The sequence below is a fragment of the Notechis scutatus genome, chromosome 1, assembly GCF_049901735.1.
Source record: "Notechis scutatus isolate UNSWTSFEM ecotype Mainland chromosome 1, rNotScu1.2, whole genome shotgun sequence".
Lineage (NCBI taxonomy): Eukaryota > Metazoa > Chordata > Lepidosauria > Squamata > Elapidae > Notechis > Notechis scutatus.
This window is the reverse complement of record NC_142009.1, coordinates 75,760,778-75,787,637: the sequence shown is the minus strand read 5'-3', so window position 1 is coordinate 75,787,637 and position 26,860 is coordinate 75,760,778. Positions and strand designations below refer to the sequence as shown.

At 39.6% G+C, this 26,860-nt stretch overlaps 1 protein-coding gene across 1 annotated transcript; it reads left to right on the top strand.

The window, feature by feature from the left end:
• The first annotated feature begins 197 nt into the window (after positions 1–197).
• Positions 198–25,976, top strand: C1H1orf198 (chromosome 1 C1orf198 homolog). Its single transcript, XM_026669477.2, has 4 exons — positions 198–646; positions 12,826–12,876; positions 19,894–20,439; positions 22,723–25,976. Exons 1-4 carry the CDS (start codon positions 299–301, stop codon positions 22,777–22,779), a joined length of 1,002 nt encoding a protein of 333 aa, XP_026525262.1. The 5' UTR covers positions 198–298; the 3' UTR covers positions 22,780–25,976.
• The last annotated feature ends 884 nt before the right edge of the window (positions 25,977–26,860 follow it).

The window sequence follows — 26,860 nt, the reverse complement described above, 5'->3', positions numbered from 1 at the left end:
AAGGTGGCCCTCCATGCAAATCTGGCGGCTTTGACAAAGAAGGAAAAGCAAGGAGGCCTTTCCACAGCAAACGCCTCGACCTTTCGCCATCCGCTCCAACCGGGAAGAAGCGCGCCGGGCCGAGTGGAGGCGGGACTAAACGCAGGAGGAGGAGGAGCCAAAAGGTGGGCGGAGGCGAAGAGCGGAGCAAAACCGCCGAGCGGAGGGCGGGGCGGAAGAGTCGGTCGGCTCTCTGCTGCCTCTTCGCCGTGCCGAGTCCCCGAGCGCCGGGGCCGCGGGAAGCAGGGGCAGGTCGGCGATGGCGTCCATGGCGGCGGCGATCGCAGCTTCTCGGACGGCGGTCCTGAATGGGAACCGGCCGCTGGACGAGCGGGAACGTAAGCGCTTCAGCTACTTCTCTTCGCTCAGCCCCATGGCTCGCAAAATCATGGCGGAGAAGGAGCGCATCCGCGAACGCTACGGGCCAGACTGGGAGCGGCTGCCGCCCCGCCAGCAAGACGAGATCATTGACAAAAGCCTGGTGCAGCCCAACATCCAGGCCCGGTACGCGGCTCACCGAGGGGTAACCCGAGACAACCCGCCTCCGGTCTGCTACCCGAATCTGCGCCTCAATACCGGCCAGAAGGTAGTGCGCTTCGGGGACGAGGTAAGCTGTCGTGCGCGGGACAGTCGCCCTCTGCACATGTACAGAGGGTGAGCAGGATAATGTTTTTTTTTCCCGGCCCCGGCTTGGACGGTCCTGTTTTGAAGCAGCTTAGTGAGTCACCTGTGGGGACAGGTGGCATCAAGGAAAAACAGATAAGGCATAAAGAAAAGGTTTCGAGAACGCACGGTAGTATTTTAAAAAGGGTTTACACTTAGGCTAACTTTATTGTTACTTTGAATGTACACTAATTGGAATACATTAAAATGAAATTATCTTGCATACACCTCGCAAAGGGTCTCCACCACTAATATAAACATAAACACCACAAGATAGAGGTAGGTAGGTAGGTAGGTAGGTAGATAGATAGAGAAAGAAAGAAAAGAAAGAAAGAAGGAAAGAAAGGAAGGAAGGAAGGAAGGAAAGAAAGAAAGAAAGAAAGAAAGAAAGAAAGAAAGAAAGAAAGAAAGAAAGAAAGAAAGAAAGAAAGAAAGAAAGAAAGAAAGAAAGAAAGAAAGAAAGAGAAAGAAAATTATGTATGCTGGAAGTCTGGCTAGAAATACTAAAAGTATCTGGCAGACAGGCATGTACAGAGCTTCCTTTTACCTTTAGGCCGTTACCTGGCTCCTATAGTAAAGTTAATTGAGCCGAAGTCTGTATATGTAGACAACATGCATGTTTTAGTTTGGGTTGGAGAGTTACAGTCTTCCTCTGAACAGATCCAAACAAATGTGGATGGTTATATTTTTTAATCACGGTCACTGATCAGAATTTCAAACCAAAGCACATTAAATTTTACAGTTGATGATGGGCTCATCAATGGTTAATCAAAGACTGCCTAACATTACAGGCAGTATCTTTTCTTTTATATATACTGAGAGTATTTACACCAAGACACATTCCTTGTGTGTCCAATCACACTTGGTGTAAAGTATTCTAGTCTAGTCTAGCAAAATTCAGCTACATTCAAAGAGACTGAACTATAACAACTGATAACAATTGTAAGTAAAAATGGTCAGAATGTCCTTGGGGGGGGGATTGTTTACCAGGTATGGAGTTATAAGATGGGTCCTTGAATCCTTATAGAGAGTACAGTTTCAGCATTCCTTGTCCACAGGGGCACAGTCTCAGGTCATAGGTGAAAAGGGTTTTTTTTCCTAACAATTGTGTGTGCATTCTTTGACATCAGTCACACTGTGCTCAGTGGGATTTATTCAGATGGAAGAGCATGCCATAAGTGCTGTGTTATTGAAAAGTTCTGGAGTCTGCAGAATGTTTATTTTCTGCCTCTGCAGAAATTAAAATTCCTCTAGATTTTCAAGAATGATTAAATACACAAGAAACAGACTCCTCAGTTTTTAACTATTTACCCCATTCCCATTCATTTTGTTTTTAGTGTTGATTCTTACTATTTATCACACCCTTCATTTTATTGTGTATCCCAGTGATAGTTGTCACTGCTAGTGAGTACTTGTAAAATTCCTGATTATTTTACTGTGAAAACAGGAAAGTGTGAATCATAACAGAAACGTTAGTAACAGTTAGGATATTCAACATAATTTGTAACGGCTGCACTGTTTTTCCAAACGAGATTTCCGTAAGGAGCTGCCACTTCTGAAAAACAGACTAGTTTGTATGTCTGAATAAAAGCTTGATTTAGGGGTGATGAACAAGGGCAGTTATTCAACATCCTTATAGTTTACTGTACTTGCTTCTTATTTTAACGGAGTAGAAGAGAAGCAAAATGTTGATTACCTATCTCCAGGCTCTCAAAAGTTTTCAAATCAAAAATGTAGATTTCATTTACACTAAGTGTAAAGTGTAGATTTCATTTACACTAATTCCAGTTCAGGCAGTTGAGTTCTATCTCTTTGCATCTGTTAGATTACATTCCATGCATAGATACAACAGAAATCCCTGCATGGTACTATTGCTATGGCTATCAAAGTGGATTTTTTAATCTTTAATGTGGGTGCATTCGTGCATGCCTTATATGATATAATTGCAGTATATGAATCAGATTTGTTGTGTTGTGATTTGGACGTTATTTGACCCTGAAAAGAGCAATGTGTTGGAAAGTCAGGTATAATGTAGTTTCTCTCAGCCTGATTAAGGAAAGGTGGCATTAGAATAGAATAGAATAGAATAGAATAGAATAGAATAGAATAGAATAGAATACTTTATTGGCCAAGTGTGATTGGACACACAAGGAATTTGTCTTGGTGTAAATACTCTCAGTATACATAAAGTAAAGGTACATTCATTAAGAATCAAGAAGCATAACGTACAACACTTAATGATGGTCATAGGGTACAATCAACAATCAAATCATACTAGGAAACAGTCAATATAAATCGTAAGGATACAAGTGACAAAGTTACAGTCCGACAATCACAAGTGGGAGGGGATGGGTGATAAGGAGTGGTGAGAATATCAACAGTAATAGTAGTGTACACTTTGTAAATAGTTGAACAGTGTTGAGGGAATTATTTGTTTAGCAGAGTGATGGCTTTCGGGGAAAAACTGTCCTTGTGTCTAGTTGTTCTGGAGTGCAGTGCTCTATAACGTTGTTTTGAGGGTAGGAGTTGAAACAGTTTATGTCCGGGATGTGAGGGGCCTGTAATTATTTTCACAGCCCTCTTTTTGACTCGAGCAGTATACAGGTCCTCAATTGAAGACAGGTGGGTAGTAATTGTTTTTTCTGCAGTCCTAATTATCCTCTGAAGTCTGTGTCTGTCCTGTTGGGTTGCAGAACCAAACCAGACAGTTATAGAGGTACAGATGATAGACTCAATAATTCCTCTGTAGAACTGGATCAGCAGCTTCTTGGGCAGTTTGAGCTTTCTGAGTTGGTGCAGAAAGAACATTCTTTGTTGTGCTTTTTTGATGACGTTTTTGATGTTAAGTGTCCATTTTAGGTCATATGATATAGTAGAACCTAGAAATTTGAAGGTCTCTACTGTTGATACTGTGTTGTCTAGTATTGTAAGAGGTGGTAGTATGGAAGGGTTTCTTCTAAAGTCTACCCCCATTTCTACAGTTTTGAGTGTGTTCAGTTCCAAATTGTTCCAGTTACATCACGAGGCAAGTTGTATAACCTCCTGTCTGTATGCAGATTCATCATTGTCTCGAATGAGACCAATCACTGTTGTGTCATCAGCAAACTTCAGTATTTTAACAGATGGATCGTTTGAGATGCAGTCATTGGTATACAGGGAGAAGAGAAGTGGAGATAGCACACAGCCTTGGGGGGGTGTGCTGATTGTACAGGTATCGGATGTGATTCCGCCTAGCTTCACCTGTTGCTTCCTGTCTGTTAGGAAGCTTATGATCCACTTACAAGTGTGTTCAGGTACCGCTAGTTGGTTTAATTTACTTAGAAGAGTGTCTGGAATGATGGTATTGAATGCTGAACTGAAGTGTACAAAGAGGACCCTTGCTTGGTATTTGGAGATTCAAGGTGTTGTAGGATGTAATGCAGAGCCATGTTAACAGCATCATCTATTTATTTTTATTTATTTATTTGATTTGCCAATTGTTTACAAGATAATAAGTATAAGTGTATACATAGTAGTGAATACATGAAATGGGTACATATAAGAAAAATAAAAGAAGAATAAGAGAAACAATAGGACAGGGACGGTAGGCACGTTGGTGCGCTTATGCACGCCCCCTACAGACCTCTTAGGAAAGGGGTGAGGTCAATAGTAGACAGTCTAAGGTTAAAGTTTTTGGGGTTTGGGGAAGAAACTACAGAGTCGGGTAGAGTATTCCAGACATTGACCACTCTATTGCTGAAGTCGTATTTCCTGCAATCAAGTTTGGTGCGGTTAACTTTGAGTTTGTATCTATTGTGTGCTCTTGTGTTGTTATGGTTGAAGCTGAAGTATTCTTTGACAGGTAGGACATTGCAATGTATGATTTTATATACCATGCTTAAGTCAGACCGAAGACGGCGTAATTCAAGGTTTTCTAGTTCTAGAATTTCAAGTCTGGTGGCATAAGGTATTCTACAACGAGTAGAGGAGTGGAGAACTCTTCTTGTGAAATATTTCTGGACTTTCTCAATTGTGCTAATATCAGATACGTAATGTGGGTTCCAGACTGATGAACTGTATTCGAGTATTGGTCTAGCAAATGTTTTGTATGCTCTGGTTAGTAGTGTGATATTACCAGAGAAAAAGCTACGTAGGATTAGGTTAACAACTCTTAATGCCTTTTTGGCTATGTAGTTGCAGTGGGCTCTAGCACTTAGAATGAGTATTCCAAGGTCCTTTACAGAGCTTGGGTCATCAACAAGATCTTGACTATTCAGCTTGTATTTTATTTTCTGATTCCTATAGTATGGAAATTACGGATTTTGCAAGATTTCACTGAGTGAAAGTCACTTTCTTCAGCCAACTTTATCTTGAAGGATTGTTACTATCAAAATAAAAGGAGAATCTTTTGGAAACTGCCTTGAACTCTACAAAAAAAGGAAGGATGGATATAATAGTTATATAGGTATATAACATATGGATTTAATATTTATGTTTAGTTATTAAATATAAACTAAGAGCAAGTAGAAATGGTGGCTGCTAAGTAAAAATATTTTACAATTGTCTTATTTTCGGCTATCACGCTTAATGTTTCAATTATCTTTCATTTGACACAGTTGCTTTTCTGTGTCTCAGAGATAGACTATAATGCTCTGGGCACTAATGTGTGCCTTTTGGCTCATTTTTGGCATTTAACAGGCTCCATCTAACTTTTAAAATATCCTTTTAATTTAAAAAAAAATAGGAAGCTGACACTATTCTCAATTATTATTCTTAAAAATGCTTCTAGGTTCCAGATAGGTTCCATAACTAATCTTAGAAAATAAATGTGGTTGCTAGCTGGAATCAAGTATTTGCCCACCTCTTTAGAAACAGGCAAAAGTATAAGGTAGTTAGGGGTATTCTGAACATAAAGGATAGAAGTGGACAGTTTTACCAGTTTGCTTTTTGGTAAATGGGTGTTTTGTGGCTAGTTATATCTAGCCTCCCAACTATTTTGTAAACAGTAAATTCTCCCCAGAAGACCAGCCAAGACATACTCTGAAAATTCTAAATCTGGCCACTGATCCAAACAACTGTGGAATTTATATATTGCAGACTTTGGTAAGTATCAAGATACCTCAGGGGTTCTAAGTGTTTTTCCAATAATAGGACAATGGGATTATCCAATATTTCAACTATATTTTAAGACATTAGGTACTTCAGATTTTAATTCAAGATAACTTGGGGAAGGCTACTTTGCATTTCAAAACATCATCTCCCAGTTTGTCATACTAGCTAGGAATTCTGAGAATTCCAGACCTCAAACTTCTGGAGTACACCAGATCGAGGATGGTTCTTCTAGTGAATTCTGCACTTCCTTAAATGCTCATTTAAAGGATACAGTACAGTAATAACTAAGAGCCCTATGGATATCTTTGTCACACCAGTAAAGATCTACTTATAATCTTTCAGTAGTAGAAAGCCAAAAAGGAGATTGTACAGTTAAAAATAATTGGAAAGAAGGAAAGGCAGTGCTTAACTTAGCCTGCAAATTCATTCACAGGAATAAACATTATAAAAAGGGCCCGCAAACAACTAACTTGTTAACAGCAGGCAGTAGGAAGTAACTGCTAAAATTAGTATTGTTTGAATAGTTTATGTTTGACTATAGGAAACTGACAATCCTTTTTGTGCTTCTCCCCACAAAAATTGTGAATATTCCAGGCCCGGGTATTTTTAAAACACCTAAAAATGTAAGTCAGGTTTTCCACTCCCCCTGCTGAACTAGGAAAACCAAGGATGTAGAAAATAAATTGCAGTGCTCTGAAGTGGAAGTTTTTAAAATTATTCCCATTTTTTTATATTTGATACTTGTGCCAAAGTCTTTGGAAAAAGTAAGAATTGCATCTTAATAATGGTCTCAATATGTTCACCTAAAATACATGGGCATAGCTGTTGAGATGTAGTAAGACCAGTATGTCATTGTTTATTTTGATCATTTAGGATAACCCTGTGCTACTCAGAGGAGCCTCTTAGGGCCCATAAGATACATCAGTACTAGGCTTTGGGGTAATCTTAGGATGGGAGTATATATTTTCTGCATATTGCACAATACTGGTTTTCAGCATTCATAATTCTGCCATAACAAAAGACAGAATTGGTTTCTCCGTTAATGTAAAAACTAATCTTCTGAATATTTCTTGAAGTCCTCATTTAGCGACCATAGTTAGGACCTGCAACCTGGCCATTAAGTGAAGTGGTCACAACTATGCTTATGATCTTACTTCAGCTTTGCTTTGCTTCCTAGACCTGCAAAAGTTGTAAGTACAAGGATTGATCATAAAGTTGCTTCTTCATCATCGTCATGACTGCATATAGTCACTAAATGAGGTGGTCACTAAATGAGATCTACCTGTAAGGAATATGAAATTTAAAAAGATAGACAGAGAGGACACAGGAAGAGCTGGGGGGAAGTGGTGGTTGTTCTGACCAAGGCTTTCAAGACTGTAATTGCACACACGCTTATTTTAAAAACAAGTCTTGTTTTATTGCAACGCTGGGAATTATTTTCATTCCCAGCCGGTAATGGATCTCAAACAGTCCCTCAAGATAAGCACCCACCTTCCTTTCCTGTGAAGTGCTGCCAATAACAGAAGTGTCCAATGAACTAAAAAAAAAAAAAACCAACCGAAGTACAAAGTGCTTCAAGAATGAATCTGAACCGAATGAACGACTTTGCTTCCTGCAAAGGTTTTGTCATCTTTGCCTGTCCTTTATACCTTATGGGAGGGGCAATCACCTCCCAGCCTTACTCCTGAGTCGCTCCTTTTGCTTCAGCTGCTGGGAACAGGCTCCCCTGGGTCCTCTGCTTCACTGCTGCCAGACTCCGAAGGCTCCAGAGGCAGCACCTCATTCCCAGTTGGTCCTGGCCCCATCTCTGCATCGGATGCAGGACCCTTGTCCGAGTCCTCTCCAGACTCCCGGACTGATCCCCTTTCTTCCCCACTGTCCCAATTCCGCTGCCGTCTGCACAGGCTGCCGGCGAACCCCAACAGTGGTCAGCAAATTAGTCCAGTAGTCACCTCCAGTGATGTACTCCCCTACTGGGTTCCTAGGTAAACTGTCAGAGCCAAGTCTTCAGACCCTTCTGGAAGGATCAATAGGTGGGGGCTAACCTCACCCTGGGGGTTCCTAGGATATTCCAGAGAGCTGACACTACAGCAGAGAAGGCTTGTCCGTTTCTCATTCTTTTTTCAACCGTCTTTGCTGTTTTTAAATTTGTGTTTAGTTGGACTAAGTAAGATAAATTATGAAAAAGCACAGTAGAAATTATTTGTTTGTTTGGTTTTGCAAACATTGAGCATGGAGGAAACTTGATTATGTGGTAGCTTTAACTTATGCAAGGTCCTTTAACTTCTGAAAGGTCCAGTAACCAGGACTGAGATGTTTCCTAGGGTTAAGATCTATAATAGTTTCAAAACTTCTCATTTAGGTTTGGAAGTAGGCGTTTTAATTCATGTGGATCAATGAAAGTGCAGCTAGGGAACAATAATTACGTTTGTCTATCTATAGTTTGTCTTGTCGTATGTATCATATTACTGTATGCATATTCAGATTTTTGTTTGTTTATTTAATTCAATTTATATGGCCGCCCATCTCCTTATGGGATTAACAGCAATTAAAGCCATAAAATAAATAGTAATAGCGTTTTGACTTATATACCACTGCAAAGTGCTTTACAGCACTCTCTGAGCCATTTAGAAATGTCAGCATTTTGCCCCCAACAATCTGGCTCCTCATTTTACCAACCTCAGAAGGATGGAAGGCTGAATCAACCTTGAGCTGGTCAGGATCGAACTCCCGGCTGTAGGCAGAGTCAGTCTGCAATACTGCATTCTAACCATTGCGCCACCACGGTTCCTACCTGTAAAAATGCATATACATATGTACTGTAATCAGCAGCTGAGATTAAACAACAACCAGCCATCAGCATAAATTCATGGTCATGAGTGACACTCTAGTTCTTATGCTCAGGAACAGAGCCATGTTTTGTTCAATGCCTTTCAAAAGGCCAACAGGATTGGGGCCTACCTAATCTTCAGGGGGATGATGTTCCAAGGGGCAGGAGCCACAACAGAAAAATGTCTTCCTGGGCCCGGCAAGATGACATTCTTTAAACGATGGGACCCATAATAGACAGATAGGTTTGTTGTTAGTATTTCTTAAAAACAATGAGAATTTTCACATTTCTGGGATCTCATATCAGTTATACTGCCCAACAGATGGCCTCCTGATTCTTTGGGACTGGAATGCACATTGGCATTCTGAGAGAAAATATGTAGTGGGTATTCTCAAAAATATCTGCTGGGACTTCCATGAGGGAAGAAACAGAAAAAAACAATGTTTCACACACATCTGTTTACATTGTTGTTTGCCAAAATCCTTTTGCTGGAAAAGTGGGCACCCTTCCAAACAAAGCAGGGGTCAGCAGCTACCTGTCTTTCATTTTCAAATAAAGTTTTTGGTACCTTTTTGAGGCTTAGATGTATTTGTGGAAGATGGCAGAACTTCCCATAATGCCAACTTCCCATAATCTGGTGAGCCTTCTAAGCTTGTTGTAGCTCCTTCTCCAAGAATATAAATGGTTCCCAAATCCCAAATTGGTATGGTTAACAGTATATGCACTAGTTTTCTTCCATCTTCTCCAGATATCCTCATCTCCAAAGGATCATATTAGCCACTGATCTAGCCCCCATCAGCCAAAAGAAAGTAAAGCAATTGACGTCTGAGTATGTGCAGTTTCAGAAGCTACAGGAACTCAGCACAGGCGATGATTTTCTGGAATGTTATGTAGACAATTATTTTCTCAAACAATTAGATTAATCTGTGACAGACACCTTCCCAATTTTACTGGTGTATAAGAAGGGAGAGGAGGTACAACACAACCAGACATGTAAAATTCTGTTACTGCAGCCAATTTCAACAGAGGTCGTTTTATCTTTCCAACGGAGTTGATTTCCTGTGTTGGTGTATCTAGTGGAGCTGACAGATATGTGCACATCAGTCCAGCAAACTCAGTGCTTTAAAGATTGCCTTGCAAGGCCTGAAGGGGAAGCTGCAGGAACATAGCTTGGGGGGTGCTCTGTGAGTCTACTGAGCACATATCTCTTTTCTTTCTCTTCCTCACCATTCTTCATATTTTACTGTAGTGTTATTAAAATGCCACATAGAAAGCAAAGTGCTGCTGCTGAAAGGCGTTCACAATGATCACAGAAGACTCTTTTGTGCTTTGGCTAACAGAAGAGTTATTACTATCCTGTGGTGGATGGTCTGCACTTGGTATATGTCATTTGCTATTCAAAAAAAGAAAAGAGAAAGAGAAAGATGCCAGTGTCTCCTCTCCTGTCTTTCCGTTCGAATGCCCTTATTGTAACATACTGCCTGGGCGACTTGTAGCTAGATGCGGCCTTTTCTGTGCTTGATGCTTTATTGATTCTGCTGGACCATCATTTGACCTTACTTTGGCTTAAGGGATGGCCTTTTTGTCATGGATGTGCAGAAGCCGGCAGAGATGTTGCTGTTCCTGCCCAAATAAAAACCTAATTCCTGCTCTAGGGAAACTATCCATATCTTTCCACGTCAGGTTATTTCCCTGAGGGATTTATTCTAAGTTGTCTGAATGTGAATCAAAGGCATTAACTGTTTCCCTCTTCTCAGTTCGGCTCTCCTGCCTTGTTAGATCTCAGCCATTTCCCAGTAAATAAAAGCAGGAAAACCACATCGGCATGACAGCAAGACCACATCAGAATCAAGGGATCCTTCCTAAAGGTTATCATGCATGTGCCAAGCATAACAGATTGGAGACTTTGACATTCCTCAGTGGCATGGCCAATACCGGAGCAATTCCTTTTTTCTTTTTTACATCCAAGAATAGTGTAAGATAAGGGCTTGAGAAATAGGCCTTTGTGATGAAATTCTCCAAGTCAGGGGTCTCCAACCTTGGCCACTTTAAGACTTGTGGACTTCAACTCCCAGAATTCCTCAGCCAGCTAAGCAAAGCAAAGATGGCTGAGGAATTCTAGCAGTTGAAGTCCACAAGTCTTAAAGTGGCCAAGGTTGGAGAGCCCTGCTCCAAGCCATTAAGGAAAATATCTTGATAGATCTCTTCTGGGAAGATTTTTTTTTAAAGACTTGTCATTGTGTGACAACCGTGTTTGAGCTGAGCTCAGTGCAATGAACTGAAACTCATCTTTTTATTTTTCAGCTTTAGAAACAATAATGAGGGAACTTTAATATGAGTATCACAAATTAATCCAAATCAGCATGCATAGTACACAAATATCTGGGAAGAATATTGATCAGAACTGCACAGGAAGCAAAAAACAAAGTAAAGTTTTCAGTAAGTAATGTTACTTACTGCACAGTTGTTGCTGATTGAGTAACTTAGCTGTTGCTATCTGAGATTTGTAGAGATTTCCAGAATAATTAGAGAAAACTGGTATGCCCGTATTAAAACAGGATTGGCCCTGAAATCTTTGCTCTTTCTCGAGCTCAACATTTTTAGCCATTCTCAACTTTTAATAGAACTAAATTCCTCTCCAAAATAATTAAGAAATGCAAACGTTCAGGAGATAAGTTTCAGGAGGGAGGGAGGGAAGAAGAGAAGGAAGGAAGGAAGGAAGGAAGGAAGGAAGGAAGGAAGGAAGGAAGGAAGGAATATGAAAGTGTTCAAACCAAGCCATTGACAAAACTTCTCTGTTGAACAAGAAGAGGATAAAACCAAAAAGTTTGATAGTTTTTAATCAGGTTGTTTTTGAGAAAAAGATTCCAACCCAACCAAACATTAAAAAAAATTTCAGTCAGGAATTGAAACTAGAATAAGAGAAGTCATTTATTTTGATAAAAGAAGATATATCAGGTATGTCTGAAAGAAATAATAATTTAAGGCAACTATTAGCTAGTCAAGCTTGCAGCTTAGGTACTAAAAGGCCTCTTGTATAAAATGATTGAGAAGGATCTTATGGATGTAAAACATTTCTGGCAGATCTTGACAGATGAAGCAGTCTCTGTATCAGTGGTATTAGCAAAGAAGCTGGGGACAGTAACTTGATGGATTATCTAGTAATGAGCCGTAATGATCTCTTCTTTGAATTATATTTGTCTGAAAAGGACAAAGTTCAAAATTCCAAGCTTGCAAAGTTGAATAAACTAAGTGCAAGTATAATTAAGTTTTTTAATGAACGTTCTAGAGAAAAAATTATTCAGGAAGCTCACAAGTTCAAGCAAATAAATTAAGGAGGAGACAGTGGTTTATCAAGTAATTGATCAGATTATTTTACAGAAACAATGCATTTAAGCCTCTTATAGAAGGGTATTTGATACAAACTGGAATTTTCATTTAACCTTATTTAAACTAAATAAAATAGGAATAATTTGTACTACTTGGGATACGAATAAAACTTGAAGAGATCACTCTGAACATGGAATGGCTTTAGAGATTAAGCCAACCAGATGGCTACAAAATGAACATCACTGATGAAAGAAAATTCCAGCAAAAACAGGACCAAAAGGAAAACAATAAGAAAATGAATTTGTTAGACTGAACAGTTAAAGATCTAGCACGGTATTAATTGGGTAGTTAAGAACAGGGAAATTGACAGTTAAAATCCAGGTAGACTATGCTTTGAAAAGGTTAAACAGTTGGTGGGCAGCGGAGAGGGGAGAATTTTCTCAGTTATGGTTAGATTTTGACTTGGATCATTTGAATCGGTAAACAGGGAATGATAGACTTTAAATGTTCTCATGTAAGTAACAAGTCCCACAGTTCTGAGGTTCAAAAAATGTGTGGACACTATGTCATCAATCACATTTTTTTTGCTATGAATTTATTTTCTAAGACAAATATTCAATTATATTCATGAATTGGTGTTTAGTCTTCCTATTGGCTTACTTTTTGGGACATTTGTTTCTTCCTTCATCCTCTTTTAGTTGTGCCGTCTTACTTGGTGAAGAATTCCAGAGTGTACACAATCTTATTGTGGCATTTTGGCTAGTCTCAATAAACCTTCCCTTGGCTTCAGTTTTAAGGTATCCTGGATGATTCTGTTCCTTTTGCCTTGAGGAAAGTGCGTGCTCATTGGTATGTTTTTGCTTTTATTTCAGGATATCACCTGGCAAGACGAGCACTCTGCTCCTTTTTCTTGGGAAACTAAGGTAATTTTTTGAAATCATTATGTTTGCAATAATTGTCAGTTTGTTTAGTTTCAGAACACAGAATGAAGTAATAAACTTCTGCTTTGGAGCCCAGAGGTAATCATGTGTGATCTTGTGGAATATAGCTTTCAACAGCAGAAAAATTGTGATTTCTCAAAATAAATTTCAAACAATAATAATGATAAAAATAATATATTTTATCCATTTATCATCTGAGGAACAAATAGAAGTACAAGAAACCCTTGTTTCATACTCATAATATGAAATGTATTTGTTGTTGTTAGTTGCGAAGTCGTGTCCGACCCATCACGACCCCATGGACAATGTTCCTCCAGGCCTTCCTGTCCTCTACCATCTTCTGGAGTCCATTTAAGCTCACGCCAACTGCTTCAGTGACTCCATCCAACCACCTCATTCTCTGCCGTCCCGTTCTTCTTTTTCCCTCAATCATTCCCAGCATTAGGCTCTTCTCCAGTGAGTCCTTCCTTCTCATTAGGTGGCCAAAGTATTTGGAATATAACTGGACCAAAGTCACTTTTTATGGTTAAGCTGGTCTACTTGTACAGATATAGGAAGCTAATGATTTTCCAGATGTTGCTGAATAACACCCCACATACTTCACCATTAGTCATGCTGGCTGAGACTGCTGGGAGAGATTCAGCAGCACACTTAGCTAGGCAGATCAGTGATCTGATTTGGAATAAAGTAGTTTTCTATGTTTTTGAGGACCTGCACTCTGAAATATTGGCTCTCAGTATTGGGTTTGCAGGCATTTTACTTGTTTGTGGTCACCAAACCTTGTCTTTTGACAAATACAACTCATAAGCTGGTATTGGAATTTCTGTTCAGTTCATTCTGTTCTGACCTCTGCAAAAGTCTGAAAAAAAAATGTCTAACCACACTGAAGAAGGTAGTCCAATTAAAAAGAAGAAGAAGGTAGTCCAAAGCTGCAGTGAAATATTTTACACTGCCTTCCTTGTTCCAAAAGTCCTTTTTCGGGAGGCAACTGGACTTTTTTTTTTTTAAGACGTTTTGCTTCTCATCCAAGAAGCTTCTTCAGCTCTGACAGGATAGTGGGGAATGGAAGGATCTATATTCCTTGCAGACAGCTGATCATTTGCATCATTTTAGAGGGTCGTTGAAGCACTTGGAGATTGTTATCTGTGTCCTCTGGGTAACCCGAGTAGTGGTCCTGGTTCTGAATATAAATCTAAATCCTTCCATTCCCACTATCCTGTCAGAGCTGAAGAAGCTTCTTGGATGAGAAGCAAAATGTCTTCAAAAGAAAAAACAAGAAAGTCCAGTTGCCTCCTGAAAAAGCATCTTTGGGACAACCATGACTTGGATGACTGAGAATCTCTGCAGACTGCCTTCCTTATTTCTCTAGGTGAAATTGTAATTGAAAGACCGTCCTTTGTAGTGCAGGGCCCTCTTAGAATTTACCGTTGGAGCCCCAGATATTGCTTTCATCTGTTTCATTCTCTCCCTCCATCTTTGATAAACAGATAAATTGTATATGCATGAGCTCTATGGCTAGCGCTGTTCCATTTTCTTTCTTCTGCTTGACCTACATTCATTTGGCTCGAGGAAAAGAGCACAACACATTTTAAATTCTAGAACTAAATTGTATATTACAAGCAGTCACATGCTTTCTGCTGAAGATTCATTTCCTAGAATATTCTAAGTAATAATTTAGGTGTAAAGAATAGAAACATGGTAAGGAAGAGGCCACACGTCACTCTTTACCCTTCCATCACTCTTTACCATTGCAACGGTTAACCTCATTTCAGTACTTCAGAATCATATATGAAGTTCCAAAACATGGAGGTTGGGAGATAAAGACTCTTAATTACTTTTTAGCTTTATTTGGCAAACCTACCGTATTACTAAATCAATGTCTTTAGAATAGGTCTGTCCAAAAATGTGTCAGTCTGTCTGTCTGTGTCTGTCTTGTCTGTCTCTTATATATTTTGCAGATTGCCTCGGTTTCTTGACAGTAATCATTTGTCCTTACAGTTCTCCCAACACAGCCCTTGGCAGCTGGTTGTTGATTGTAGATTTATGTTGGGGAAAATAATGCTTTAAAAAGAGATGGAATAATGCTTCAAGTGTGAAATAGATACACTGATTTAAAAATTGACTCTCTTGTTCATCAGCAGGACTTAGCTTGTGGAAAGTCCTGGGGTGGGTGGGATCAGTCATTCCCAACCCGGTGTACTCTAGATTGCTTCAGCTACAGTTCACATAATCCTCAGCTATTACAGCAAAGGCTCCCCCTTATAACCCAGTGAAAGCAGGACCAGGTAGTGAGTGGCCCTCGTAACCCTGATCTTCTGTTTCTCTCCGCCCTGCCCAGTGTAGCTACCTCTGAGGATTGCAAAGAGTGGCAACTCAAGAAGATCTGGAGGGTAACTTCTATTGATCACACCTGAATAATGATAGCAAGTGAATTGTTGATGTTTTTGCGTAAATAGGATATCAACATACTCTGTTCTTCCCACAAGTCCTAAAACTACCGTGTTTCTCCAACAATATGGCCTCCACCAATAGGAAGACCCAGCATGTTTTCTAGGCATAAAATCAAATTAAGCCCCTCCCCCCAAATTTAGGCCTAGTTTAAAACATGCAAAATAGGGGAAGGGTGGGGGACTTGCTGTTTGGAGTGCCGTTGGAGCTGCCACCGCCGTTTGGAGTGCTGCTGCTGCGCCGTTTGGAGCTGCCTCTGCCATTTGGAGCCGCCACCGCCGTGAAGCTGCCACTTCTCGTGTTTGGAGCACTGCCGCTGTTTGGAGCACCACCGCCACTCCAAACACGGCGGCAGCTCCAAACACGGAAGCGGCAGCTCCAAACGTGACGGCAGCACTCCAAACGGCGGCGGCAGCTCCAAGCGGCGGCGGCGCTCCGTGTTGGAGCTGCCTCTGCTTGGAGCTGCCTCTGCCGTTTGGAGTGCCACCGTCATGTTTGGAGCTGCTGCTTCCGTGTTTGGAGCTGCCGCCGTGTTTGGAGTGGTGGTGGTGCTCCAAACAGCGGCAGTGCTCCAAACACGGAAGTGCAGCTTCAAACGGCGGCGGCGGCTCTAACGGCACTCCAAACGGCGGCGGCTCCAAACAGCAGAGGCAGCTCCAAGCGGCGGCAGCAGCTCCAACGGCACTCCAAACGGCAGCGGAATGGGCAGAAGGGAAAGCAACAGCGGCAGGTGCCAAAGGTCTTGGGTCTGCAGCAAAGGTGTTTGGTGGGAGTAGGGAGCTCTCTGCGCTTCACCATGATCGCCCGTTAGGAGCGGCTGGTGGCGAGACTGCCCGTGGGGCGCTCTAGATGAGGATGAAAGAGGGGAAACTAAGTTACCCCCGAAAAGACGGCCTGGCCGTTTTTTCGGGGCTCAAAAAAAAATAAGGCCCAGCCTTATTATGTGAGAAACACGGTAGATAACAAAACCCAATTTAAAAATGAATCAAAAGCACTTTATACTTGTTCATTTATTTATTGAGGAAGTGATCCAAAGCTTCATATTTGTGTGCAGCAAAAGTATGAGAACCTTTGCTTTCAGTAACTCGCATGGCTCCCTTGGGCAGCAATAGTTGCAACTATATGTTTCAATTAACTGTTAATCAGTCCTGCATATCCAGCTTGGAGGAATTTTATCCCTCCTTACAAAACAGCTTCATCCAGGGATCTTCAGACAAAAGGTCTGAAGCAAAACTTTTAAGAACCACAGCGTATCCGTATGTAAACCTCCTCCATATTTCCATGTACAAATTCTTTTTTGGAATTCAAAGTTTTTTTCTGATTGCCTTCGCAAAACATACTCAGAATAACCAAACACAAGTAAACTTAATGAAATAGGAATACATGTTTTTCATATAGTTTTTAAAACTTAGATGTACTATTTACATTCCTATATGTATGGAATTCCATAGTTATGGATTTCAGCCTGGTCTTATTTTTCTTTGGCAATGGACGGGAGAATTCTTGGACCAGTTCAGTTTATGGATCTAAATAAAAATAGTTTGAAGAGTTACGCCATCACCACGAACATAGTTGATTAAACTCCTCAAGGACCTTATCTTTAGTACAGAAAGAAATTCTTAATTGTTGGAGGAAGTAGGCTAGGTTCATTTAAGTTCCTTAATTCTGAACTTAGATCAACTAAACACAAATGCTATGTTCGCATAATGTGCTATGCTGAAAAAAATATTATGGTTTAATAAGATGGTTTACTTCAAGACAGCACATAAAACAATAGTTGCCTGCCACCAAATCACAGATTATTTAATCCCATTTTAGACAAGTTTAAGGCACTGAGTAAATGCAACCATAGAACAGCTTTCTCTAGCGATATGTGCTTCAAGAGTATCAATGCAGCCTGCTGTAGGTTCTTATTTAATGTCTCTTGGATATAATTTTGCTTTTGGAAGTCTAGGTTCTGCTTAAGGTTAGGGCTTTTGAACAGTTTTATAAGCTCCTGTCCCTCAGGTTTTGTTTTACTTTCTCCTCCACCCCCATTATTTTCTCTTGTGTTTTGCAGTTGCCAAGCCAAACAGCTTGTTTTGGCTCTGTATGCTATCTACTTCATGAAATACTCCACATTCCCCACAAGCTCATAAGATATAAAAATAGCTCTTCGGATTCTTGTGGTATTCGCTGGTTTTAGTTCAGAGTTGAGTATGTGTCAGTTCAGATCCAGCTTGATTCAGCATGATGGGAGTCAGCCTTATAACGCAGCCCATACGTGCTGGGAGGGATGGCAGTGGTTGGATATGGAGCCTGCAGGGGAACTTCTGGAGGAGGGAGAGTGCAACTTCTTTTGGTTCATGGAGCATCTTTCCCAACTTTGGCCTCATCTTGATAAATCTGGCCAGGATTGGGAGAAATCTGAAGAGCACCTAGGTTGTTGAAGTCTGTGATACAGCTGATGAGAAATGTTCAGCCATAAGCAGCCTTGAAATGAATGTAATTAAATTTCCTGGTAGAAGTTGGAGAAGAAAGACCTTCACGTATATTTCTTCCCTTGTGATCAAGACAGGATATAAACAAATGTCATTGATGGTCGATTAAAAGATTTGACCGTAGCAAAAGAGTTTTTTTGGCTAGAACACCCTTTCCTACCTGAATGCCTGTGAGTTATATGGAGTTAGACCTCCAGGATGCTCCAGCTGTTGTGATAATTACTGAGAATTCTAGGAAATGATGTTTCCCCCCCATCAGAAAGGTCCTAGGGATGATGAAAGCAGGCCTGGGATTTCTAGAATTCATCTTAATGGGCAAAACTGCACTTAGCATTTGTGAATGGAGTGAAAGCTGCAATAGATAGGACACATTATGAATTATCGGAATTATTGGAACTGTGTTACATACATGGCTAGGAATGAGATTTCCAAAAATTGGATTGGAGTTTTGGGAGGAGGCTGGACATAGTCTTTTTAATTGCTTTGCCATACACTATGGTTTTGTGCTTCCTTGCTCGTGCTACAACTGGCATTTGGCATTATGGTTGGATGGAATTGCCCTAGAAGAAAAGTTGAGAAGGAGGGAGCTATGTGCATCCTAGAACTTCAGGTTACTGTAGGAGATGACCAGGGTGAGCCTGAAGGAGAGGTCAAACACATCATCAGTCATGAGTCCTTTCGTGCCCATCAAGAGATCTAATTCCAGTCCACCTTGAATTCCTTCTATTCTTATCTCCCAATTTCCCTTGGCCAATAGTAGTTCAGATACTTGTAGAGAGCTTAAGCTTGCAATAAATCTTTATACCCATTTGAACTGTCTGGATCTCCTGATTTTTCTGTGCTTGAAAGTTACTCACCTCTTTTAGGTGACCATTCTCAGATTAATGCAGCAGTGGCAAAGAAGTATATTGTTGGAATCTTTTTCCATTAGGTTTGTATTAGGATTTAATCTTAACTACTGAATGGATATTTAATTGGGCGGAGTTGGGAAAGAAATATGCTTTGTGTTGTCTTTTGGATTGGGGAAATAGATGAGGTATTTAAGATGATTTTTGACATGACTGAATATGTTTACATTTTAAAAAGTCATCTTTTAAAATATGAAAGGAAGGATTTAAATTCTTAGTGAAATAAAAGTTTGGGTTGGATTGGGAAATTTAAATATTGTATATCCAAGCTAAGTAGCTTGTCTTGTTTTGATTCTACCAACATTTCTCCCGTCTCCTTGTCCGGTCTAAACTTAGACTGTTATTCCATGGCAGAGCTCTCAGCAACTAGTTTTTTTTTCTTTTCTTTTTTTTTAAAAAAGCATCCTGGTCCGGCCAGAAAATTTATACGGCAAGATATATATTGGCCTTGAATCCACAGCAGTGGTTTGTGTGAGAGGAAATGACTTGCAGATATCTTGGAGCAAGACTGTTCCTCTGGAGAACACGATGGAGGAGAAAGAACTTCTTCAGTAGCTTTTGACCAGGCAGAGTCAATTGAGAGCTGTGTTGCCTTTTTAAAATTAACCGTTGCAGTTTTTTTTTCCCCTTGTCCAGAGCCTCTAAATGATTTGTTTCCATTTGAACATTTTCTGCATCATACTATCCTATTAACAACTCTTAAGGAATTTTGTACTTAAAGAATTCCAGGCGGGCAACTCTATTTCTCAATAGCCTTACTCAGTATAACCATTGACAAAAGATTACACAATCCAGCAACATCTGGAAGGCAGTACATTGCTGACATCTGATTTAGGTCATTCTTCAAAGTAAGCAAATTATTTAAATGTTTCAGCCTCTTTTCTGACAAAACTTTGCCTATGTCTCTTTTCACCAGCAAAGAAGTGGGAAGAGTGTTTCTTTCCTCCAAGCTAGCCTAGAATAAAGAATTGTTCTGCCTCATTTGCACCACTGCAGAATTACCATTTTCACACCAAATGTAAGCTGTCTTACCGTACAAACTTCAATACTATGTATAAAATGCAAAAGAATGTTTACAGCTGAAATGAATTGTCTTATTTGAACAACTGGTTGTCCATGGAAAAGGACTAATGTTCCCTTTTTTACTCTTAATCCCCTAACAGAGTCAAATGGAATTCAGTATTGCTTCTCTGTTGATCCAAGAACCAGGGGCTGCAGCACCTCAGCATGAACAGAAACAGCCTAGCAAAACTGCCCCTGGCCCTCCAGCCCCCAAACCTTCCCAGGGCGGTAAACCGCAAAACTCAGATGGGCTTATACCAGCCAAAAAAGAGGAGGAGTCCTCATTTTGGAAGATCAATGCTGAGCGCTCCAAGTGCGAAGGGGAACAGTCTGAGTTCCATTCGCTAACCCCGAGCCAAATTAAATCCATGGAAAAAGGAGAGAAAACCCTCCAGCCTTATTATAGGCAAGAACCTGCTCCAAAAGAAGCAGGTAGAGCAGAGAAGCCCACTGCTCCGAAGCCTGAAAAAGCGATCGCCCCAGCTGTTCCCACAACACCCATAGAATGGGAAAAGCCCCCATCCAATCAATCTGCAGTTAGTGCCTTTGATGCTCATTCTGACCCTGCAGAGAAATTGTCATCTGCTCAAACCCAAAATGAAGATGCCCAAAGCAACTTTGTTCCAGATTTACAAGGATTTGGCCAGGTAAGGGCTGATTCTTAATTGTCCTGTTACAGTATGATAGGTAGAGGGAACCCAAGCAAAAGTAAACAAATAAAAATAATAGCACCACGACCATTCCAAGTCCAAAAAAATAAGTTCCGTTAGAGCAGCGGTATCAAAGTGGTGCCCTGTGGGCCGGATGCATCACATGCAGGCCACGCCCACCCCAGCTCCGCCAAAGGGGAAATCGTTGCGAAACGTCACATGATGGCAACATGAGGCAGAGAGTTTGACATCCGTGCGTTAGACTATTCAAAGTCCACAACTGAAATCCTTTGTTTTCCTCCTGGAGAAGAGCAGAAGTTAAAAATCTAAGACGTGAACATCACTATTTCATGTCTTAAAAATGTGCAGCATATGCTCGTAATAGATTGCCTGAAGCCCTGCATGCTATTCCATAAACATAAACTTGATTGCCTTCTGATTGCTGTACATGTGACACAGCTCCAGTGTGCAGAAAGTGTCTTTAACACGTGCAGCGGGAAAGGGTGGATTCTTTCCATTCATGGGGGTAGAATCCCAAATTAACTATGAAGAGCTTCTCTTAAAGTGAGTGGGTGTGCTGCAACCAAATGAGCATCTCTTCTATTTAATTACATGTAAAAGGATATACTTTAGGGCGTATGCACAGGTCCGAGTTTCCTGTAACTAAAACAGGAAAAGGATATTGGGATTGAGCGTGTGCGTCAGAATCATTAGCTCAGTGAAGATGTCAACTTGGTGCAACTTTAGCTATAAAAAAGACACATTTCATGCTCAGGATGATTGTGAAAGGAGTTGAAAGTAAAACTGCTGGCAGTGTAATATCTTCTTTGCCAAGCTAACATGCATTCACATTCTGGAAGTAGAATTCTGATTGCTGCATTTGAAAAAGGAATATAATAGAATTGGGAAAGGTGCAGAAGAGGCCAGGCAACATAGAAAGGTACAGAAATATCTATACCTATGAGAAAACGATGGGATCTTGGAGAAAAGGTGAAGGGCAGGAGACATGATTGAGGTGTATACAATCATTAAAAATTATAAAAATAAGTAAAATATAAAAGCAAGGAGAAAGTAGACAGAGTTTCAAACACTTGAATCTTGGATCATCCAATGAAGTCGAAAAAAATTAGAACTGTAAAAAGGAAATACTTTTTCACACCATAACTTTCATGACTAGCCATAGCTAGTGGCTTTGAAAGGGTTGGATGAAATCATGGACAAGTCTTGCAGCGGCAGTTAGCTGCTTGTAGGGAACAGCAGTTTGGGAAGGGCGTATATTTTTAATGTGCTCAGAGTTGGGCAGCTATAATACATTCTTTGAATAGATAAAATAAATCTAGAAATCTATGTCTCTACCTTTTTCTTGATTACTATGAGAAACAAAATGCTGGCCTAAAATAGGCCTTGGCATGATCTTGCAAAGCTGTTATTAAATTTAGATGTGCATGAACAGGTGACAACTAATTGAGCTTGTATGATGGATTAGTGTGTAAATTACTGTGTAATACCTTAGAAATTACTTCTATACCTTAGAACTTTGCTATTTCTGGCCTACATTATACCATATTATATAACATATAAAATCTGTTTAATGGTTGAAGGGACAATGAGATGAGCAATTCCCCTCCCCCCTCATTTTATGGAAATGGTTCCTTAAGAGATTAGTTGCTTGAAGGGTAAGGTGGAATAATGTGTGGCATTCATTTTTGAGCAAGTAAAATTGGTACTTGATTTTGGATAACCCAGCCTCTCTGATCATGCAAATATTCCTACACATCTCCCATTAATTTTAAATATCGTTTGGGTAGCATTTCTGGTAACTGGGGCCTTCCAAGAGAAAGTTCAGTGAAGAGCCAATCATAATCTGAATATCTAAAACAGCAGAATATTTGAGCACAGCCATCTATGGCTGTGGCCCACTGTGCATCAAACCTGTGAAATGTTTGATAGATCTTTCTGCCAGACAGGATATATGAAATTCCTTTCTAGCTGGTAGTAGGAGAGAGGCAATTCTTTCATAGCCTTGCTTCCCTCATTCTGGTCAGCCTTCTAGAGGAAATGTTTGGGAATCCATAAGATACTCAGAGCGGAGAGACAACCAATGAAAACTCATCTCTGTTGGAAACTCTTTGTGGAATCAAATGCCTTCCTAATGCAACATCTGCAGAAGACCAGGTCTAGACCCAAACCGTTGTACAATATTGTAACTCTTGATTTTACACCTTTGTGGGTTGTAACTACTTGCTTTCTTTTCTAAATTTTCTTTCTTTCTTTCTGCAGAGTAATACAAATAATGTTATCCTGAAGACGGGATTTGATTTTCTGGACAATTGGTAGACAAAAACAATCCTTCAGTTGGTTTTTGGAGAAGGAAAAAGAGCATCTCTCTCTTTCCATTTTGTCTTTTGGTTTCTGTTATTGGTTTTTCTGTGTGTTTTTTAAACTTTTTTCCCAGTTCTTTTTTAATGTTGCCCTTTGTACTAATACTTTTTTGTAGAAACCTGATGAGTATTTGTATTTTGAAGTGATCCAGTGTTAGAAGGATGGGTGGGTTTTTTGGTCTTTTATTAATTGCCATTCTGCACATCATATTTGGTGATGAACCAGGGATACATTGCCTAATATTTGTATGTATGCTAAGGACAAAGTGTGCAATCTAATTCCAGAGAAAATGAAGCCTTCTGGTAGAATACCCATATTTATTTTACACATGAATGCCAACAACTAATAGGCTACCATCTGTACTATTAAATACATTTGATACAAGAAGATAACTTTATATCAAGCACAAATAGATTTTAATATCATCTGTCAGAGCCTTGGCCGGTATATTTGAGGTTCTGAAGTTGATGGTCCAAAACATTTTGTGAATGCCATATGGTCTTTTCCTAATAGAGGGAAGATGGAAGCACAGAGTCCACACACCAAAATTCAGCACATCTCTTTCAAATATATTATGCAGGATATAAATCTGCAGACATTTACATGCTCATTTTTACAATGGCTTATGTCACTTGACTTGGTGGCAGGGGAAAACATCAACCAGCTTAAGCTAATGAGGTGCGCGCTGGGAAGGTGTGTATGTTTTTGTTTTCTTTCAGTGAAATGAGGCCTAATTAGTACACAAAATATTTAGGATCATTTGTTAAAAATAAAACATTGAATGAAATGTATTTAATATGTTTTATTATAAAACATAGAAGAAGAAGAAAGAGACTAGCTTAGAGAAATAATCAAATACATGGATGGAGCCGCCTTTTACTGATTAAAAACCATCTGGTAAAGGGATCTTCAGAAGAAATAACATGAAAAATAACTAATTTGTTTGATTCCTTTTGGCATAGCAGCAATGAACCACATTTTGAAATTTAACTCGTTTACCTTACCCTCATCCCTGGTATTACATTTCTTCAACATGTTTAAAGCATTGTGATGCTTTCTTTAAAAACAAAACACTGCATTAAAAATATTTCATGAGATTTCTGCTTCCTGGTACTGCTTCCCATAGTGGGAATAGGACCTGAATGTATCACAAACATCCTGTTGTATTAGTTTTTCTGTTGTTTTAATGTTACACAAAACTATTTTACATGGAAGAATACTTTAAGGATCACCTGCAACTTTGGAGTGGCCCAGCATACCACCTTCTTCGGCTGCACACATAGAGACCAGCCTAGTCCAGCATCTGCAACATCCAGAAATAGCTTAATGCAATTGACATTGCATTTCTGTAACTTTAAACAGTATTTCTCTCCCCTTCACCTTCAAGCCTTAATTCCCCTTTCTGCACAAATCGTAATTTCTTCAACCAAATACCAAAGGTTATTGAATTTCTGCTTTTGACCTTGAGAATTGGATTTCCTGGGAGATGACCCAATAACAGATATATACTGTACACATGTACCTCTGATGCTATGTGGAATTCTTACAAAGCCTGTTTGGGCACTGTATCTGTTGTCAGGCTGGCTAATTGTAGCCTTCTTCCATGCTAACCACCAGTTAAGTGGTTCCACCTTAAGAGTTGTCCATTGTCCATACCTGTGAGTGGTATGAACTGAAAAGTCACTTCTGTACAAATCGTGTGTTCTGTTTTATTTCAGATTACTTCCTGTTCCTTCTGCTTATTCCTTATATATACTCATTAACAATGTTTATGACAAAAGTTAAGAGGTTTGTTCTGAATCTTGCCCTGAAAGGTATAATGGGGAAAAAAAGACTGGGTAGTCTTTGAATTCAGTTCCAAAATTCACACTTTGCAGTGTATGGAGGCCAGAATATATAGCACTGATATGCAGCTGTCCCTCAGAAACTGGAGCACCATTTTGGAATCTGAAAGAAAGCATTATATAACTAGAAAATAATAAAATGGAATTAATTGTAGAGAAGACTAAGGAAAATGCTCTTTTTCAGGGGTGTTTTATGTGCCATCACACAAAGGGATATTTGTGTTGAGGATGGGAATGGGAAACAGCAGAAGGCTGTCTTTATCTTCAGATGCTTAACTTTATCTTAAGATATTTGGATTAATTGGTTGTTCTTAGTAACTAACACCACATTTTCTACTGTGGAGATGTTGGTTTGGGCTTCCTAGTGCACACCTACATGGCAGCACAATTATTAGTGTCATATAAGAGTCCATTGAATTGGGGTAGCAGATGTAGATAACTGACATTTTTGGAGTGGCTTAACTTTTGCTATTGACCAAAAGAGAGAGGATTTTCATTAATGACAATAAGTGCCTGACACTTGACGGCATCCTGTTTGTGGCCCTGTTTCAATGTATTTAAACATACCGTACTTAAAAAAAAAAGAACTCAGTTTTTATTTAAGAAAAGAAAACTTGTTTGATACTTTAAAAAGAAACAAGTCTTTAAAAAGGAATTGGCATAAAATCCTTCAAGCTGAAGATATTTCTGCAGTGTATTTTGGGATTATAAAAAGCCTTTTGCAATGCTGTCAGTCGGAGCTCAACAGTATGAAGTGCTTTTCTCGCTCAGGGTCTGTTGTTCAGGTTAACCAATTCAAGAATTAAATAAGTGCAGTTTGGTTTGACTAGAGCACGGGTGTCAAACTTGTGCCATTATGGCATTGTCATGTGACGTATCGGGATTCCCCCCCCTTTGCTAAACCAGGAGTGGGCGCATGATGTGCATGATGCATCTGGCCTGCAGACCACAAGTTTGACAGCCCTGGTCTAGAGCTTTCCGTTTATATGTCAGCGGATGGGGGTTAATGTCCTGAGGTTATTAAAGCAACATTGTTAGTTTTCTGCTATTAGGCAATGAAATAGGGCTTAATCCTACTCGTGTATCTATCTCCCATCCTGTTTTATCTTAATGAAATTTTTGCAAAGGACCTCTTGATGGATTTTATTCATTGGAACAGAACACTGTATATTGACTTTCTCTTCAATATAGTTTTATGGATAAACCTGATGTTTCTCCCTTTCGTAGATGTTTTTATTGAGGTTTTATTCACAATTGTATATGGCTACAATTCATATCTGATTCTTAATTAAAATCACCTGACATGGATCACTGATGGTTTTTCCCTTGTTTTTATCTCTCTCTCTCTCTCCTTATATATAGTCACGTTCTGTTTGTGATGTGATTAACACCATGTGAGCCTCTCAAAGTCCCTTGTAAATCTTTGGGTGCATTAGCACTTTTGAGTTGAGAATTAGTTTGTAAGTGAAATATTACCAACTCTGTGGAACACAATTTCTACAGGAGCTTCTCATATTCACCAAACCAATGAAAGTAGTGTCCTATCACAAGCCCTTTGGGAACATGCTAGCCATGTTGTGATATATGTTTTCTTTTTATTTTTTTTAAAATGGGGTTTGTATCATAACTAGTGCTCCTTTGCCCTTTCCCCAGTGGACACCAGTAACTATAGAAATTTTTTTGGTATTGTTAATGGTGGGTAAGATTGAGTTAACGTTAATTTGAAATACTGTCTTACAATTTTTTTTTTTAGAAAATGATCTGATTATTGGATATGAAAGATAGCATGTAGAAGACATGTAATTTTTCAGTGGCAAAACCTCAGCATATGTTCCCCTTTTCATAGACCCTTGTGCTGCTTCTACATGAAAGTCACAATTAGAACTGTGTTCATGCCACTATTATGCTTTATGATATCACACACATACAGATACACACACATATAAACACATCCAAATACCCAAATAATGATATAACCAAATATAACTTCACATTTCAAAATGTTTAGTATACCTCTGGGATCTCAATAATTAAAATACATAATTTACTTTCAGTGTAATGTCTACCTAGAGATCCTAGCTTGTATGGAAGAACACGAGCCTGCTTGAAGAGAAAATCACTTGGCTTTGATTGAGCTTATGGCATACATCCCAAAATGTGCCCGACTATGTATTTTCAGTACCATGAGGATG

Bases quoted from the DNA above. Each gene is read 5' to 3' on its own strand.
- C1H1orf198 (XM_026669477.2), top strand. From the start codon at position 299: ATGGCGTCCATGGCGGCGGCGATCGCAGCTTCTCGGACGGCGGTCCTG. The intron at 12,877-19,893 runs GTAATTTTTTGA...ATCCCCTAACAG, and splicing joins CTTTTTCTTGGGAAACTAAG to AGTCAAATGGAATTCAGTAT. The intron at 20,440-22,722 runs GTAAGGGCTGAT...TTCTTTCTGCAG, and splicing joins ATTTACAAGGATTTGGCCAG to AGTAATACAAATAATGTTAT.